This window comes from Mustela putorius, unplaced genomic scaffold, assembly GCF_011764305.1.
Source record: "Mustela putorius furo isolate JIRA1106 unplaced genomic scaffold, ASM1176430v1.1 tig00000743_pilon_pilon_pilon, whole genome shotgun sequence".
Taxonomy (NCBI): domain Eukaryota; kingdom Metazoa; phylum Chordata; class Mammalia; order Carnivora; family Mustelidae; genus Mustela; species Mustela putorius.
In genome coordinates, this window is record NW_025421464.1 from 561,387 (window position 1) to 577,306 (window position 15,920).

Genomic DNA, 15,920 nt, shown 5'->3' on the forward strand with positions numbered 1-15,920 from the left:
ACAATACCAAACAGCTGGATGCACTCCCCCCGCCCCCAGCTCTGGGAAAAGCAGCAGAAGAAGACAGAAGGCAGCACACCCAGGAGAGGAGCCAGCACTCCTGGGCACCTCCTGTCCAGTGACCGTGTCCCCCCAAAATAAGTCCTGCCCTCGTGGGGTTTACATTCCCAAGAGCTCAGGGAACAGATACACAGTAACTATGATGCTGATCACAGCTGTACAAAGTATTTATTTAGTGCTCACCTCTGCCATCCCTGCTCCAACTTACTGAATTTTCACACTCTGTGAAGTGGGTGGTATTATTTTCCTCAGTTCGCCAAGAGGAAACAGTGGCACAGAGAGGTTAAGTGACTTGCCCAAAGTCACACAGCTGGCATTGCCAGGATTTAGACCAGTAAACAGGTAAGCGAGTAAATCAAACATTCCTCAGTTTCCAGGCAGAGGACTCACATACATTCATCCTGTAAGAGAAGGGAGTGGCCCTGCTGACAAAGCAGGATATGGGGACACAGAGAAATTCAGCTGCCTACTCAAGGGCCAGGGGCTGGAGAGAAGGATTTAGAGGCAGCCCCCTCTGGCTCCAGGGCTGGCAGAGACACTTCTTTACCCCAAGCTATTCTCTTTGCAATCCATTTCCCCACTCTGGCCAAAGGCAGTTCTAGAACAATCTGCCCCAGGACAGGACAGCCTCTCATTAGTGTCCCAGCCGCTGAACCAGAGCCACCCTAGGTCACAACATCTCCCCAGGCCCCAAGGGAGAAGGGAGGCCTGGAGCCAGCTCCCGGCTAAAGCACCCACTTTCCCTGGCCTGGCTAAAGCATCCACTTCCCTGGCCTCGAAAGGATCTTCTCCTTCTCTAGGAACAGTTTGGACTCACCACCTCCTCCCCAGCCTCACCCCTCTGCCCCCCCTTGCTCTCTCTGGGGTCACTTCACTCATGTTCCAAGTGCTGACATGGAATCAGAGGGGGGAAGGTGGGGGGGAGCGGGAAGGGGAAGGGGAGCTGAAACTTGAGATCCCAGCCTTGGTGGGGGGAGTTTGGAGAGACACAGAGAGAGAGAGAGAGAGAGAGACAGAGACAGGAAGAGAGGGTTCAGTTGGGCTTGGTTTTCTGAAGCAGGCAGCTTTGGGGGTTTGGTGCATGTGAGTGTGTGTGTGTGTGTGTGTGTATGTGTGTGTGTGTTGTTTTCTTTCTCACAGGGAGGCCAAGCCTCCACTGGATAATAAAAGAACTCAGGGTCCAGGCCAAGCCGGGGGAGCAGGGCCGGTGTGGGGACAGGGCAGCCGTGGGCAGGAGCGCGAGGAGGAAGGAAGGGAGAGGGGGAAGATTGGAGGTGAGGGGGTGTCTGCGGGCGGGAGCACGGGCGGTGGGAGGAAGCCGAGCAGCTGTGGTATTTGGAGCAAGTATAAATAGCCGCCTGGACAGAGATCGGCCAAGCAGGGGTTTGCCGCTGCAGGGCTCGGGGGCAGGCCTGTCCGCCCGCGGCTGGCCACGGCAGCACATCCCGGGTGCAGAGCAAGGCGGGGGGCAGGCGGAGCGCTGGGGGGGCTCTGAGCCCGCAGCCCTCGCCCTTGCCGCTTCTCCTGATGCTCTCCCGGCTGGCCATGCTGCTGGGTGGCCTCCTCCTCGTCGTGGCCGCCGTGACCGTGGCCCAGCGGAGGGGGCAGGAGGCAGGCGGGCGCCGCCGGGCACACCGTGTCCAGCACGGCCAGTGTAGCTACACCTTCGTGCTGCCCGAGCCGGAGCCCTGCCCGCCAGAGCCGGAGCCTTTCGGGGGCTCCAACAGCCTCCAGAGGGACTCGCCAGCTGCCACCCTGAACCTAGGGGACTGGCCTGCCCAGCGAGTGCGACAGCTGGAGAAGGTGCTGGAGAACAACACTCAGTGGTTGCAGAAGGTAAGGGCTGGGCCTGCAGGGGACGTGGTGTGGGGAGGCACAGGGGCCTGTCCGGTGGATAGGTGGGGGGTCCTCCCCAGAAGCCTTCCCCAGTGCAAAGGCCAGGCTGATCGGACCCGTGTCTCTGATTTGTACAGACTGGGCTAATGGGGAACAGAGAGGGACAGCGATGGCCCTGATGCCACACAGCAAAACGAGGCAGGCTCAGAGCTGGAAACCTGGCTCCCTCATTCATTCCCTTATCTGAGGAAAATCCACTGAGCTCTGATCCGGGGCCTGGCCCATCCTAAGTACCAGGGATATAACTGTACACAGAACAATATGACCCCTGCTGGCCTGGTGGGGGCCATAAAGAGCTATGTCAGATGGTGACAGATGGTGAAGCAAGATGAAGGCGGAAAGAGGGAGAGCAGTGACGGGGGGGGGGGGGCGGCTATTTGAGGTCAGATAATCTGAGAGGACTTCTCAGAGGAGGTGATGTTTAAACCCAGAGAACAAGTAAGGTAATGTAGCAGCCCATGCGGATACATGCGGATACCTGCTGGGAAGGCGTTCGCTACAAAGGGGCCAGCAGGTGCAAAGGCTGTGAGTGCAAAGGGAATGCAGTCAGGGTGCCTGGGGAACCGTGGGGACCTCGGTGGAGCAAAGGAGGAAAGAGACGGCTACTCGAGCTGGAGCTGATCAGAGAGGTGAGGGGAGGCAGGCCATGTCGTGCCTTGGGGTGGGGCGGGGGGCACTGGGAGGACTTTGGCTCTTGCTTGAACTTTGCAGGAACCAGTGCAGACCTTGGAACAGGGGAGACACAGCTGATTTGTTCTGAACAAAATACGCTGCAGGGAGCAGGGTGCATTCTGGGAGCCCAAGGAGGGGGCTGCTCAGCTGCCAGGCAAGCAGAGATGGAGGCCTGGATGGAGCAGGACGGGGCTGGGCAGATCCTGCTTTATTCTGCAGGGGGCCACTCAGCCCTGTTGATGAGGAGCTGAGGACACCCCTGGCTGCTCTGGCCCAAGGCCAGAACCGCTCCAGAGTCCTCTGTTCTCATTCTTCCAGCAAACAGTGAGCTCCCATTGTGTGTCGGCCTGCGGCCTGCGACAAGGCACTGAGCACAGAGATGAACAAAGCCGGGTTGCAGGAGGCCCTAAGTAGGAGCAATGGAAGGAGAGAGTGAGACCCAGGCCGCAGGTGCAGAGGATGGCCTGAGCAGCGACATATGATGGAGGGAAGTGGCCCGACTTCTAGAGCCTTCGGGTGTATTAAACAGCACACAGCAACCGACAGGGAACTTCTCCAAGGAGCAGTGCCTTCTCACTCCTTGCTTTCCAAACTGTTCAGATCGTGCACCCAATCACCAAAGAGTGTCCATGCACATTTAGTTAATAATTTTTGCACATGTACCCATATTAATGCAAGTACAGGGAATAAAATGAAAAGGAACCCTCCATTTTCAAAAAGATGACCTATGAAATCATCATTTCAATTGAAGTTCTGATGGTTTCCTCTGTTTTCCAAAGAATTGCCTTGAGCACACCTGGGTTTATCTGTCCCCAAGGTGGGGAGACTGCCCTACGTGAGACTAACCAACCCGCTTTGCACACACTCGCATCTCACTTACGGGCACGCACACTTAACCGCCTGTCTTGCTCCTGCCCTGATCTCAGTCCCCTCATTCACCATCTCCCCATAGGCCCTTGCCTACCTGCCCTCTCACCACCCCCCCCACTCTGCCACATTGCCAGCCTGCCATAATCCTACCCCAAAGTCCCCTCGAGAAGGTTCTTGCCCTCCCCTGCTGGAGTGGGAGCTCCATGCAGCCTTGAAGTCTGTGTGTTTCCTGTTCCATGAGGGTCATTCCAAACCTCACCTCCTCCTCAAGCCTCCATCTTTACTGTCGCCCCTCCTCTCACCAGAACAACGATGCCCTGCTTCAGTGAAAGATGGGGACAAAGGGACAGCTCCCCGTCAGCTGCCTCTCCCACACCTGCACGTTCACCCACGCATCCATTAGTCCCCAGGAGTTTTCTTCAGCTCAGAAGGAAGAGGTTCCTTCAGGGGCCAAGGCCACTGTTCCCTCCTAGGATACAGATCCCATCCCCAACCCCTACAGCCCCTGAACTTCCCCAGGCCGACTATCCCCTCCTGTGCTCCCTCTCTGCTGATTCTTCCCCTCAGGGTTTGATCCCATCTAAGTATCATCCATTTAAAAAAAAAAAAAAAAAAAAGGGAAGGAAAAAAAAAAGAAGTAGAAGTAGAAGACAGAGGAGGAGTAGAAACAAGCCTCCTCCCCAGGCCCCACCCTCTCGGACTTCTGGCCTGGCTCTCAGAAGTCCGCACAACCTGCCTCCATTTCCTCACCTCCCATGTACTCCTTCCCCCAAAAGTCACCTCCCACATGCCACCTCCCACATCCCAAGGCCACGACTCGGTCTTCATCATACTTGATCTCATGACAAATATAATGTTGCTGGCCAGGACTATCCTTCCAGAAACGGTCTCCATCAGCAAGTCCTCAGCCACAAAACATGCCTCCCCTGACCTACCTCCCAACCGCTTTCCCTCCCTCTGCAGCCACCATGGGCTCCCTATTTCCACCCTGGCCCCCACAGTCCATTCTCTTAGCAGACAGAGGGATCCTAAGTTAGATCCTGTCCATCCTCTGCATAAAACCCTCTTAGGGGCTCCCATCTCTTTGGAATGAAAGCAAAAATCCTTAGTTCCTAGGACACCCCTTCTCCCAGATGCCCACATGGCTCACCCAGCCCCCCTCGGGTCTCTGCTTAAATGTCACCTCCATAGGGAGGCTCTCCCTGTCTGCTCCATTTAAAACAGCCGCCCTGCCTCCGTTTCTGCATCCTCTCAACCTTACTTTGGTTTTCTGTCTTTGCACGTCCCACTACCCATTCTTAAAGCACTTCTGTGGGTCTTTGTGCTCCAGAAGAGCAAGGATCATAGCTGCTTTGTTCATGACTGAGTGCCCAGAGCCTGGCACAGCGCCTGGCAGAGCAGGTGCTCCTTACATGTCTGCGGAGTGAACGAACGCACGGATGCATGAACATCCCTGAGTCCCTCCAGTCGCTCCGGGCCCCCTCCCCCACCCCCCGAAATGCTAGTGTTGCCCAGGACTCTGTCCCCGCTCTTCCTTTCCTCTCACACTTCATGACACCGTCCCCAAGGCTGCCCCCAGCACTCCTGTGGCACTGTCTCCCACCTTCCCCCTGATGACACAGAATCGGCATCTGACAGTCTCCTGAGCCCCAAATCCATGACCGTGACCCCGCAGGTGTCTCTCCTCTGAGAGGTCATGGTGCCTCAACCCCGAAGCTGCCTGACTCTCAGCTCTTCCCTTCCTGCCTACCTGTCTCTGTTAAGGCCTTCTGCAGCTCTGGGCTGTCCTTCACGCCCACCTGTCCCCAGGCAGCAGGTCCCACCCGCCTTGTGGCCTTGGCCTCTCTCCTTGTGGTTCATTGTCCTATCTCCCCAGCTGCCACCCCACGCAGGCCTTGTCACCTCCCCACTGGCTTCTCTACTCCGAGCATCACCCACTCATCCCTCTTTGATTCCCCTGGGCACCTGGTGCTCGGGCAACATGGACTGAGCCGAAGGATGAATTTAGACCAGAGGTTCTCAGGTGAGGTCCCCCCGGGCCACCTCTTCAGCCTGAAGTGCAATGTCTTCTCTAGATGTCCACGGAGCAGAGAATGCCAGTGTTGGAGTCAGGCCAACCTGAGTTCACATCCTGGTCTGACACTTGCCACGTGGTTGTGGATGAGCAAGTCTCAGTTTCCCCATCTGCAAAATGGAGCAAATGGCAACATGCTGGGGGATGGCGGGAGGACCACTGAGATGGCTCCCACGCTGCTCTCAGCCCGCTGCCCTCCGGGCAGAGCGTGTGCTCCGTAAGACCCAGCCAGATGGGAAGGATCAATGGGCTCTTACTTCATTCAGCCGCATCACTAGTTCGAGCCCGGCACTGCTGGGTGAGGGCGGCTCAGCCCTTGGACAAGTCAGTCCAAGGGCCCGAGCCCAATCACCTGGGGGCTGGCAATGTCGCTCGTCCCTGCTGGTGTCCTCTAGGGCTTCCCAGTCCTGCCTGATCTCTGCTGGGGTCCAAGTAGGTGTTTGCTCTTGGTTGAATGCCCCCTTCGTGCCCTTTGGGCTGGGCCTATCTCAGAGTCTTTGAAACCCAAAGACCTCTTCTTGGTTTCTGTGGTAACATCCCAGAGAAGAAAAAAAAAAAAAAATGAGATTCACAATATGCTGTTGTAGAAGCATCATCATCACCACCATCGCCATTAGGGATTCCTGGGGATGAGCAGAGAGGTCTGGCCTCCCCAGATCAAGCTCTTGGCAAGATTCCAATCATCAGGGCGCTTGGGTGGCTCAGTGGGTTAAGGCTCTGTCTTCAGCTCAGGTCATGATCTCAGGACTCTGAGGACTCCAGCCCCTGTCCCCTGCCCACCCCCCCCACCCGCCCAGTACACAGGTGAGGAAACAGGGAAAGGGGACTTCCGGGAGGCACCTGCAGTGACAGCAAGCCTGCAGTCTCACTCCAAACTCCAGGTCCTTTCTCCTGACTCTGGAGGGTGCCAGGGAGGTGGGTGAGGCAAGATCCGAAAGATGGTATGGGGGGGCGGGGGTGTTCCATAGTGCCTCAGAATTCCCGAATCCCTGACACTCACTCCCTTCTCCCAGCACACCCGCCAGCTGGCTGGTGTCCTCCTGCCTGTGCTGGGGTGCATGGGGTGGGGGGCTACTCCCTCTCCCCTTTCCTCACTCCCCTCCGCTTCTTCCTTCTACTCTTCTCCCCTTTCTCCACCTCTATTCTTCTCCTCCTCCTCCCCCCTCCCCCTAGACCGCCTCTGCCCTAATGACTCACGTCTGGAGTCTTCTCTCGGTGGTCTGGGTCGGTTGCGCATCAGCTCCTGGCTCTGCTCCACCCTCTCATGTGGGTGGAAAGCTGCAGCCAGGAATGTTGAGGGGGTGAGTGGACAGAGCCAGAGGGGGCGGGGGTGGGCAGGCTTCCCCAGCAGGCTGTGCAGCATGGTGGGGCCTCCTGGGTCCACTGCCTGGGCAACCTCGCGCTGGCCCTGCGTTCCATGCCTCGTCCGTGTGATAAGAGAGTTTGATGTGAGCCAAAGAGAAGCAGAACTGGGAAAGCATCTGCCTGCAACAGGTGCTCAGGGAAGGGTCCCTCTTGTTATTGTCATTCCCTGAGCTGACCCGAGTCTCTGCCAGAAAGTGCCCCACTCTGTCTTCTCCCGTTGCAGGATCCATTCTACAGATGAGGAGAGCAGGGAAACCCAGGCCAGACACAAGGGCAGCCCAACTTCCTCTGAGCTGCTGGAGTTCCAGGGGCAGGGCAGATGTCAGACCCCAAAACCCTGGTCCCAGTGACAGTGGGCCCTCTCTGCTCACCTCTTCATGTATCTCTGCCTCTCCCTTTTTATCTCTGTGTCTCTTTGCCTCTCGTGGGGTCTCTCTCCTGAGACCTTCACCTTGGCCCTGACATTGCCTCTATTTCTGTGTGTGTCTCTGCCACTGGTCTCTCCCTGCCTCTCTCTCAGACCCTCCTTCCCTCCCCCCCTAGATGGGCCAGCCCTCCCATCTCTACCTTCCTGGGTGTCCACAGGCTCTGTCCACCCCAGAACACACAGGACCCACAAGCCAATGGCCCAGTGTCCACCCTTCAGCCAGGGCGCTCATCTGGGGCCTCTTTCTCTTCCCTCTCTGCACCCCAAAGCCAAATGGGGAGGGAAGAGGGGCTGGACAGCAGCCTCCCAACCTGGCACTGCCCCAGCTTCTGCTACTCACTCCAGATCCCTGACGCCAAACCTCAGAAGAGCTCCAGACCTCAGCTCAGCGCTTGCAAAGCCCTGCCCGGCTGGATGTGGGTCAAAAGCACATCCAGCAGAGCGCAGCGTGGGTTCCTGGCCCAGCCCAAGACCCTCCCAAACTGGCCCAGGACTCCCAGCTGCCCCAGCCTCCCCAGGCTGCCCGTAAATTCTTGGCATTTTCGGCCTTCGGTTATCCAAACAAGAAATGAGTCTCAGTTGCCGAACAGAATGTCTTGGGGTTTGGTTTCCTAACCTCACCGCTGGCTGCTTTCTAAGCAGTTTGGGGCTGGGGGGCGGGGAGAGAGAATAGCATCTGCTTCTTGGAGAAATGGGGCTATTTTCCCAAGAAGGGAAACTAGAAATGGCTGGCACAGATGCCCTTGGCCTAGGGATGACCGAGGGCGCCACAGGGGCAGTGGCCCCCCAAGCAGCTTCCCCCTAGCGAAGGACAGGTTTATTTGTTCAAGCTCCTGGGCCAGGCCATCCCATGGGGGCAGGGCCTTGCTTTTCTGGCTCTCTCCTCTGGGGCTCAACAGCTAAGCTGGGCTGGGACGCACACAGACCCTCTCCCCCCATCGTCAACTAGGGCAGGAAATGTGAGAAGACAGGCCCCAGGTCAGCCCCTACGTCTGCACCTCTGGCCTTGGAGCATTTGCTTAACCTCAGAGTCAGCTCTGAAATGTCTGGAATGGACCCAGATGCAGGGGGGTGAGGGTGGGGGTGGTCATGTCCCAGTGGGGCTACTGACCAGCTGTGGGACCCTGGGGAAGCCACCAGCATCACTTGGTCCCTGTAAAGTGGAAATCAAAACACTCACTGCCTCCTGGAGAGCACACAAGACAAAGGAAAGAGAACAGAATTCAAGCGCAGGGTTCACGGAGCATTTACCATGTGCCACACACCGTCCTACATGCCTCGTGAGAGTTCCTGTGTTGGAGTCTCACAGCGAGCCTCTGAAACCAGACTGTTTGCCCCTTCACAGATGAGGAAAATGAGGCACCCAGAGGTTCGGGGGCTTGCCCCAGGTCACATGGCCAGAAAGGAGGAGATCAGATCTAACCCTCGAGCTGTCTGCTGCCTGAACCCACACTCTGGGCACTAAGACCAGTTTCCTGGCTAATAAATCAGACGTGTCCATTGTGGCCTGGTCCCTGGATACCCAGCTGGGGTCTGCAGAACGGAGAGAACCCTGGTCACCCGAGAGAAACTCACTGCTGCTAGATTTTTCCCTTCCTCACGAGCCCCTCAACCACCGAGGGCTTCTGGAAGACTCTGTGCCAGAGAAGATTTGATAAGCATCTCAGCAAGCCTCAGCAGCTCTTGAAAGCCAAGGGGACCCAGAACACCATGGTATCCCCATCCTTGGCCAGAGCCTACACTAAATCCCACAGAGGCAGACAGAGTGTGGACCTTGGAGCCTCCTCCGAGCCTCCCACGCACGCAGTTTGAACCCCAGCTGCTCCACTGCTTGTTGGCTGCGTGTTCTCAATTACTTTGCCCCTTCTGTGCCTCAGTTTCCTGATCTGTGAATTGGGGGAGCATGAGTTAACACATGTGCAGGGCCGGGTAGGACACAGAGGGAAAAATAATCACCTGTCATCCCAATTCCCTGGTCACCTCCCAGTTAATTCCCTTTCGGTGTATTCTCTACTTGTTAAATATCCACAGAAATGTTTCAGAAGTACAAAAAGATAGAAAAATCAGATAAAGCTCTCGTTCCCACAACCCAGCTTAAGAAGCAAAAGCTTCCCGATGCGTCTCAGCTCCTGCCCCTCCCTCTTCCTTCCAATCAGAGAGAGTCACTGTGAATTCGGTGTCAGTCATCTCTTACCCCATGGCTCACCCTCCCTAACCAATGTATAGTATTTGTTTCCTCTATAAACAGTGTTGCACGATCTAGATCTTTCTACAACTCACTTTTGTCCACTCAACCTCACAGCTGTGAGATGTGTAACTCTGCAAATGTGGGAAAGGCCTGAGCTTCAGTCTTTCCAGCTGTAAACTGGGAGCAGTGGTACGCTTCTGTCTGGGTTTACCATGAGGCCCAGATGCCCAGCGCATGCCAAGGTCCGGGCACGAACCTGATGCAGCTTCAGCTGTCAGGGAAGTTTCTCCTCCTTTCTGGGGTGTGTGATGGCCACAGACTTCCTCTGTGCCAGGCACTGGCTGCCTATCGTGTGACACAAAGATCAATCCATTAAACATCACAACATCCTCAATGCTGAGGATGGTTACAATCCCCTTTGATTTTTTTTTTTACATATATATATATTTTTTTAATATTTTATTTATTTGACAGGGAGAGACACAGCGAAAGAGAGAACACAAGCAGGGGGATTGGGAAAGGGAGAGCAGGCTTCCTGCTGAGCAGGGAGCCCGACTTGGGGCTTGATCTTGGGACCCTGGGATCATGACCTGAGCTGAAGGCAGACGCTTAACGACTGAACCACCCAGGCGCCCACGATCTACTTTAATTAAGGGGACACTGAGGCCCAGGGAGTTCACATAGCTAGGAAGGGAAAGAGGTGGATTTGAACCCAAGTGGGGTCCAGACCTCACACGCAAACACCATGGATGGCCTCTCTAGGCCCCCCCCCGCATCTTACAGATGGGGACACTGCCCCTGGGCATGGGGAGTGACTCAACTATCCTCACTCTGACAGTGACAGGGGTTAGATCAGAACTCAGGGCTCCTGACACCTAGCTGAGGGCATCTTGTCCCTCCTTCCCTATAGCAACATGACACACTGCATGTCACAAACCTCATGAAAAATTAATGCGTCCTTACAGTTACTAAGTTCTGGGCTCATGTGCAGGCACGCTTTCACACAGGCGAAAATGTTCTTCTCCATCCACTCAATCCACAGATAGAAACTCTTTCCACAGAGGTTTATTAAGAGCTTGCATTGTTAGGCACTGTGCCGGGGATGCAGATCCCGCAGTAAGCAAGGGAAACTCAATCCCTCCCCTCTGCAGCAGCAGGAGAGACACCAACCTAGTAATTTCTCATGTGTAATGATCAACCATGATACACGCTGTGAGGAAGACCTCACCTGTTCTAGGAGTAGATAACGTGGGACCCGACCTTGATGGAGGAAGGGCTCTAGGAGGAAGGACAGACCTGGAGAAAGGAAAGGAAAGGAAAGAGGAAGAGAAAGGAAAAGCATTCCAGGCACAGGGAATAGCCAGTGCAAAGGCCCTGGGGTGGAATGAACAAGTGATTTAGAGGAAGGGGAAAGAATTCCTTGTGGCTAAAGCATAGAGAGCCAGGAGACGTGTGGTCAAGCTGAGACTGGAGTGCTCATCAGGGGCCAGACCACACCCCCCTGGTCCCGATCCTGCTGTCAGGGATCTTGGGTGCTGGGCACTTTTCTGCCCTGTGCCTAGTGAGGGTTGCTCTGCAAATTTGCTTTGTAATGAGCTACGGACTTCTGGACCTGCTCCTCCCTGATCCCTCCTCCATCACCCTGTTTTCAGGGTCAGCCTCAGAAACCAAAGATGCAAGATGGGTGAGTGGCAAGAGCTCAGCCACTGGATTCAGATCTGAATGTACAAGCTGTGGGTACTGCTCGGCCTCTCCAGGCCTCTGCTTATTCCTTTGTCGAGTGGGGGAGCAATCCCTCTTTTCCTCCAGGCTGCTGGGAATCAGACAAGAACAGTCACACACCAGAGTTTTGCTGCAGGAAAGCCTGGGGCCACATGGTGAGATACCCCAGCAAGGCCTCCCTCTTTCTAGAACCTGCTTGGCTCGATTTCCCAAGGTAGAGCTGGGTTGGGAGGCGGGGTGGGGGGTGCTGCCAAATGATCACTTCAGTCAAGGAGACTTTGCAGAAGTGTGACCTGGTCGATCTGCTCCCAGACAGCCTGGGTTTGCCCATGACAAGCTGCCTGACCTTGGATACGTTGCTTAACCACGCTGGGGCTCATCCGTAAAATGGGATGATAGCACAGAGAGTGGGGACAAAGATCTAATAAGCACAGTGGCTAGAACAGTGCCCAGCACATACTATGTATGCGAAGCAAAATGGACACACTACCCCGTCCTATGTAGAAGCTGGTCCCCAGGTGGCAGCAAGGTGAGCAATTAGGAGAAACATGCTTCTTCACTTTCTCCCCATTAAATTCTCAATCTCTGCACAAGGGAGAATAAGGAGGACTCATCTAATGGGCCCCCTTTTAGACAAACCTTCCAAGATCAAGGTTGAGACTCAGACAGCTACAAAAGGAGAGTGGAGCCTTGGAAGGCCAATGGCCCCGGCAGCCTGTTTCCATCTTCTGAGAAGCACCCCAACTTCAGACAGCAAATGTAGGCCTAGCCTCCCCTCCCCCTGCTCTCCCTTCCCCACTCCCCTTCTCTTCTCCCTGTAGCTGCCTTTGCTTGAACAGACACTGGGCAGCCCAAAGACACACACACACACAGACACACAGACACGCACCTCATTCGACTTAAGGCTCCAAGAGTGGGACAGCCACGAATATTCAACAGATATTGATAAACCCCTCCACATGCCAGGCTCCGCACTAGGTCCCGGGCTATACCAGTGAACAAGATGAAAGAAACCCAGCCCCTGTTGGGCACAGAATCCAGCACTAGCCGCCTTTATTCCACTGGCCCGTCTGCCAAATGGAAACAATGAGCCTCATTTTCTGACAAGGCCACTGAGGCCCAGAGAAGCTCCATCACTGGCACAGAAACGAAATGGCAAAACTGTGACTGGACCAGTGCCCGACTCGGTGCTCCGGGTCCCTGCTAGACTCAGGGCTGCAGCGCGAAGTTTGGAGAAGGCCGGCCTGTGCCGGGAATCGTGGGCTGGGCGGAACAGCGCCTCCCTCCACAACAGCCCACTGGTCCCTGACATACTCCACCTCTGGCCCCCTGCCCACTTGCTCTACACTCTCTGAGCCCTGGCCCAGAAGAAGAGCAACGGAGGGGAAAGCAGCCAGGAGGGCCGGTCCTGGCGGCTCAGAACTGCAGGGTCAGGGTCTGTGTGGGCCCCCAGGGGAAAGGGAGGGGGCTGGAGCAAGGCAGAGGAGGAAGGGCCAACCCTTGGCCATCAGGCTCAGAGCCACAAAGTCAGCCTTGTTGCAAAAATGAGGAAACTGAGTCATGAGGCAATGAGACAATGGGGCAGGGGTGTGACGCACTCAGCCTGGTAGGGGGAGCACCTGGGAACAAGAGGGTCTGACTCTGGCAACCACAGCAAAAGTAGTGCGTTCCTTCACAACTGTGGCACAACACATTCCCCTCCAAAATGTCACAGCTTAAAAGAAACAAACACAGTTACCATCCCTCGGTCTCTGAGAGTCTGAAATTCAGGCGCAGCTTGACAAGGTAGCTCTGACACGGGTTTTCTTCATGTGCTGTACTCATGCCAGCTGGGGCTGGGGTCCTCTGGAGGCACCCCTGGAGATGGAGGACCAGGCTCTGGGCGGCCCACTCCCAGGGCTTGTAGGTGGGTGTCGGCCCGCGGGGTGGGGGTGGGGAGGCTCCACTCCTGTAGTCGGGCTGCTGGCGGGTCCTCAGGACAAGGCGGCCAGTAGCACCCCCCCAAACCAGAGGCCCAAAAGGGTGCAAAGCAGAAAGCCTCACTCAGACATTTCTACAAGGTGCCATGGTCATCGTGGCCAGTCCTGGCCCAGTGAGGGACACACCGTGCCTGGAGCACATACCAGGAGGTGGGACCCTTGGAGCCTGGAGTCTTGGAGTCTGGCTGCCTCCAGGTGCCCCCTGAGCAGTGAAGGTTGTGCTCTCCACAGCTGCAGGCCCGAGTTCTGAGTCACCTCTGCCGCTCAGAGGCTGTGTGACACGGGCGATGGGCTCATCTTCTCGTGCTTCTTTTCCTCACCTATAAAATGGGGATGATGAGAGAGCCAAGGACGAGAGAGGCTCTATGTGTCGGGCCCTCGAGGCCAGGCCAGGCCCACACACACCTAGTGCTTTGGAGACCTGATGGCCTTCCGAGGTGCCTAGCTGCAGGGCAGAGCCCGGCCCACCTTTCAAGCGGGAAAAAGGCCTGCTCTGGTCTCTGCGCTCTCCCCAGGGTCCATGCACCGGTCCCGCCACATCTGAGCAAATCTGTTGAACCGACGAATGAGTGTCACGTCATTTCTAGAACGTGTCTCCTGAAGGCAACCCCGGCTGGCTCCCTGCCTTGCTGGGGACCTCCCCGAGCTCCAGCTGTTGAGGAGGCCACAGCAGCTTCGCCAGCGTTTCTGCTCCTGTCCGTCCGCCTCTCTCCAGGTGTCTCCAAACTGATTTCCAGCAGCCAATTATTCCGTGGAAATCTGCCACTCCTGACATAACACCGACTATTCGTCCTTTCAACAAATATTTACTAAGTACCTCTCGGGGGCCTGGGACGTGTTGAGCTTAGAGGATGTGGCCGTGACCATGGCAGTCCTGCGTGCCTGGGGCTGGTATTCCTGGGGAGAAAACAGACAGCTAGGAGATCCCGGCCGTGATCTCAGATGTGTGGAGTGCCCTGAAGAAACCAGGTGGCTGCAGTGGGAGGAGGAGGGAGAGGGGCTCCGTGTTCACCTTTGATGGGGTAGCCAGGGAACCTGTCTCTGGAGTGGTGACATTTGTGGGGAGACCCGAGAGTCAGAAGGAGGCTGACAGGGTGCTCCTGAGCTCGGGGCTGTGGATTGGTGTCCAGAGGACTCGGTCGGGCAACACTCTAGCTCCTGTGGCACCTGCCGCAGCCCCAGGGCCCTCCTCCTCCGATATGAGTGTGGAAACCGCAGACAGGACCTCTGCCAAGGGTCGTTTGTTCACATCACAAGTGTCCATGCCCTTGGACTTGGCAGTTCTGCATCAAAGACCTCATGCCTGACACAGCGGTGCAGGAGAGCTAGGTGACCTGTGGGTAAGGATGCTCCTAGCAGCCCCGGCGTGATGGCAAAAGCCTGGAGATGACCGCAGCTGTCGGGGACCGGTTGCACAAATAGCGGTGACAGCGGACAGAGGGCCGTGAGCTGTTAAAGCCGTGAGGCAGGGCTGTCTGGATGGCTCTGGATGCAGGCTCCACACCGTGTTCTCACAGAGAAGTGGCAGGTGCAGAAGGGGGTGCAGAACCTTTACGAGCCCAAAGTGCGGGAGATGTGAGCGTGCTCGCTGGGGGCACCAGCATGGACATGGAGTCTCCCTGGAAGTGAGCCCCGCATGTCCTTCAGTGGCCTGTGGGAGGGGAACCAGGGCAGGGCTGCGAGAGGCGTTAGCCTTCCTCGTCCTTTGAGTCCTTGGACTTCTGACAATGTGCTCATATCACCCATTCCCCACCCAAAAAGAAAAAAAATTAAAATTATAAAAATACACATTTAAATTGAAACACACACACACACACACACACACACACACACAGATATCAAAGTTCTGTTCTTCCAGATTTTCATGGTCTGGCTACCTTGGGCCATTAGCTCCTGTGTGCAGCCTCCTATAAAGTACTTTCCTGATCAGGGCTTCGGTTTCCCCACATGGGAAATAGAGCTGGCTGTGTGGTCCCTGCAGGTCTTTCAGATTCCCATATTCCTCCTGCCTGGGCTCGGATCTCTGGTTGGTGGGGGTGGGAGTGGGGGTGGTGCTGCTTTCCTCTTTATCACCAGGCCATCCTCTCATCTCCCGCTACCCTGTACCTTGGGCCTGGGTTCAGCCTGGCTGGCTTGACCCTAATTCCCCCCTCCCTCACCTCCAATGCAGCCCAGTTCAGATCCTGCTCTTTGGGGTAGTTTTGCCTGTTTCCAAAGCACAGACTTTTTTTTTTTTTTTTTTTCCTCCTGGAAAGGAATTTGCAAAGAAGCATGGTTTCCTCTATTAACGTGGGACTCCCCCAGCAGGCTTTTGAGCAGAAGGTGCTATGACCCGGCTTAGGCGTGCTGCGCTCTCTCTGGCTGCTGGGTGGGGCACAGACTGGGGGCTGGGGGACACGAACAGCAGTTTGGGGTGGCGAGGCTGGGAAGCCGCACAGGAGATGATGGAGGCTGGGTGCAGGTAGAGGTGGTGGGGCTGGGGAAAGTGGTCAGTTTCTGCACATGATTGCAGAGTAGGGACCACAGATCAGATGTGGGCTTGGGGGAGGAGGAGTGAAGAAGGGCTCAAAGAGTTTGGGCCTGAGCCATGGGAAGGATGGCATTTGCTCAGAGATGAAGTCATTTCACCAAAGTCACGTAGCTCAGAGCTGGGGAGCTGAGATGAGA

General features: G+C 56.1%; 1 protein-coding gene across 2 annotated transcripts in view; it reads left to right on the forward strand.

The window, feature by feature from the left end:
- Positions 1–1,226: 1,226 nt before the first annotated feature.
- ANGPT4 (angiopoietin 4) overlaps positions 1,227–15,920 on the forward strand; it is a 41,313-nt gene continuing 26,619 nt past the window's right edge. Inside the window, exon 1 of one of the 2 annotated variants that reach the window (XM_004746736.3) lies at positions 1,227–1,896. In XM_004746736.3, the coding sequence (XP_004746793.1) occupies positions 1,588–1,896 (309 nt within the window). In that variant the 5' untranslated portion in view covers positions 1,227–1,587. The remainder of the gene's footprint in view (positions 1,897–15,920) is intronic. The other variant, XM_004746735.3, reaches the window with a different exon arrangement.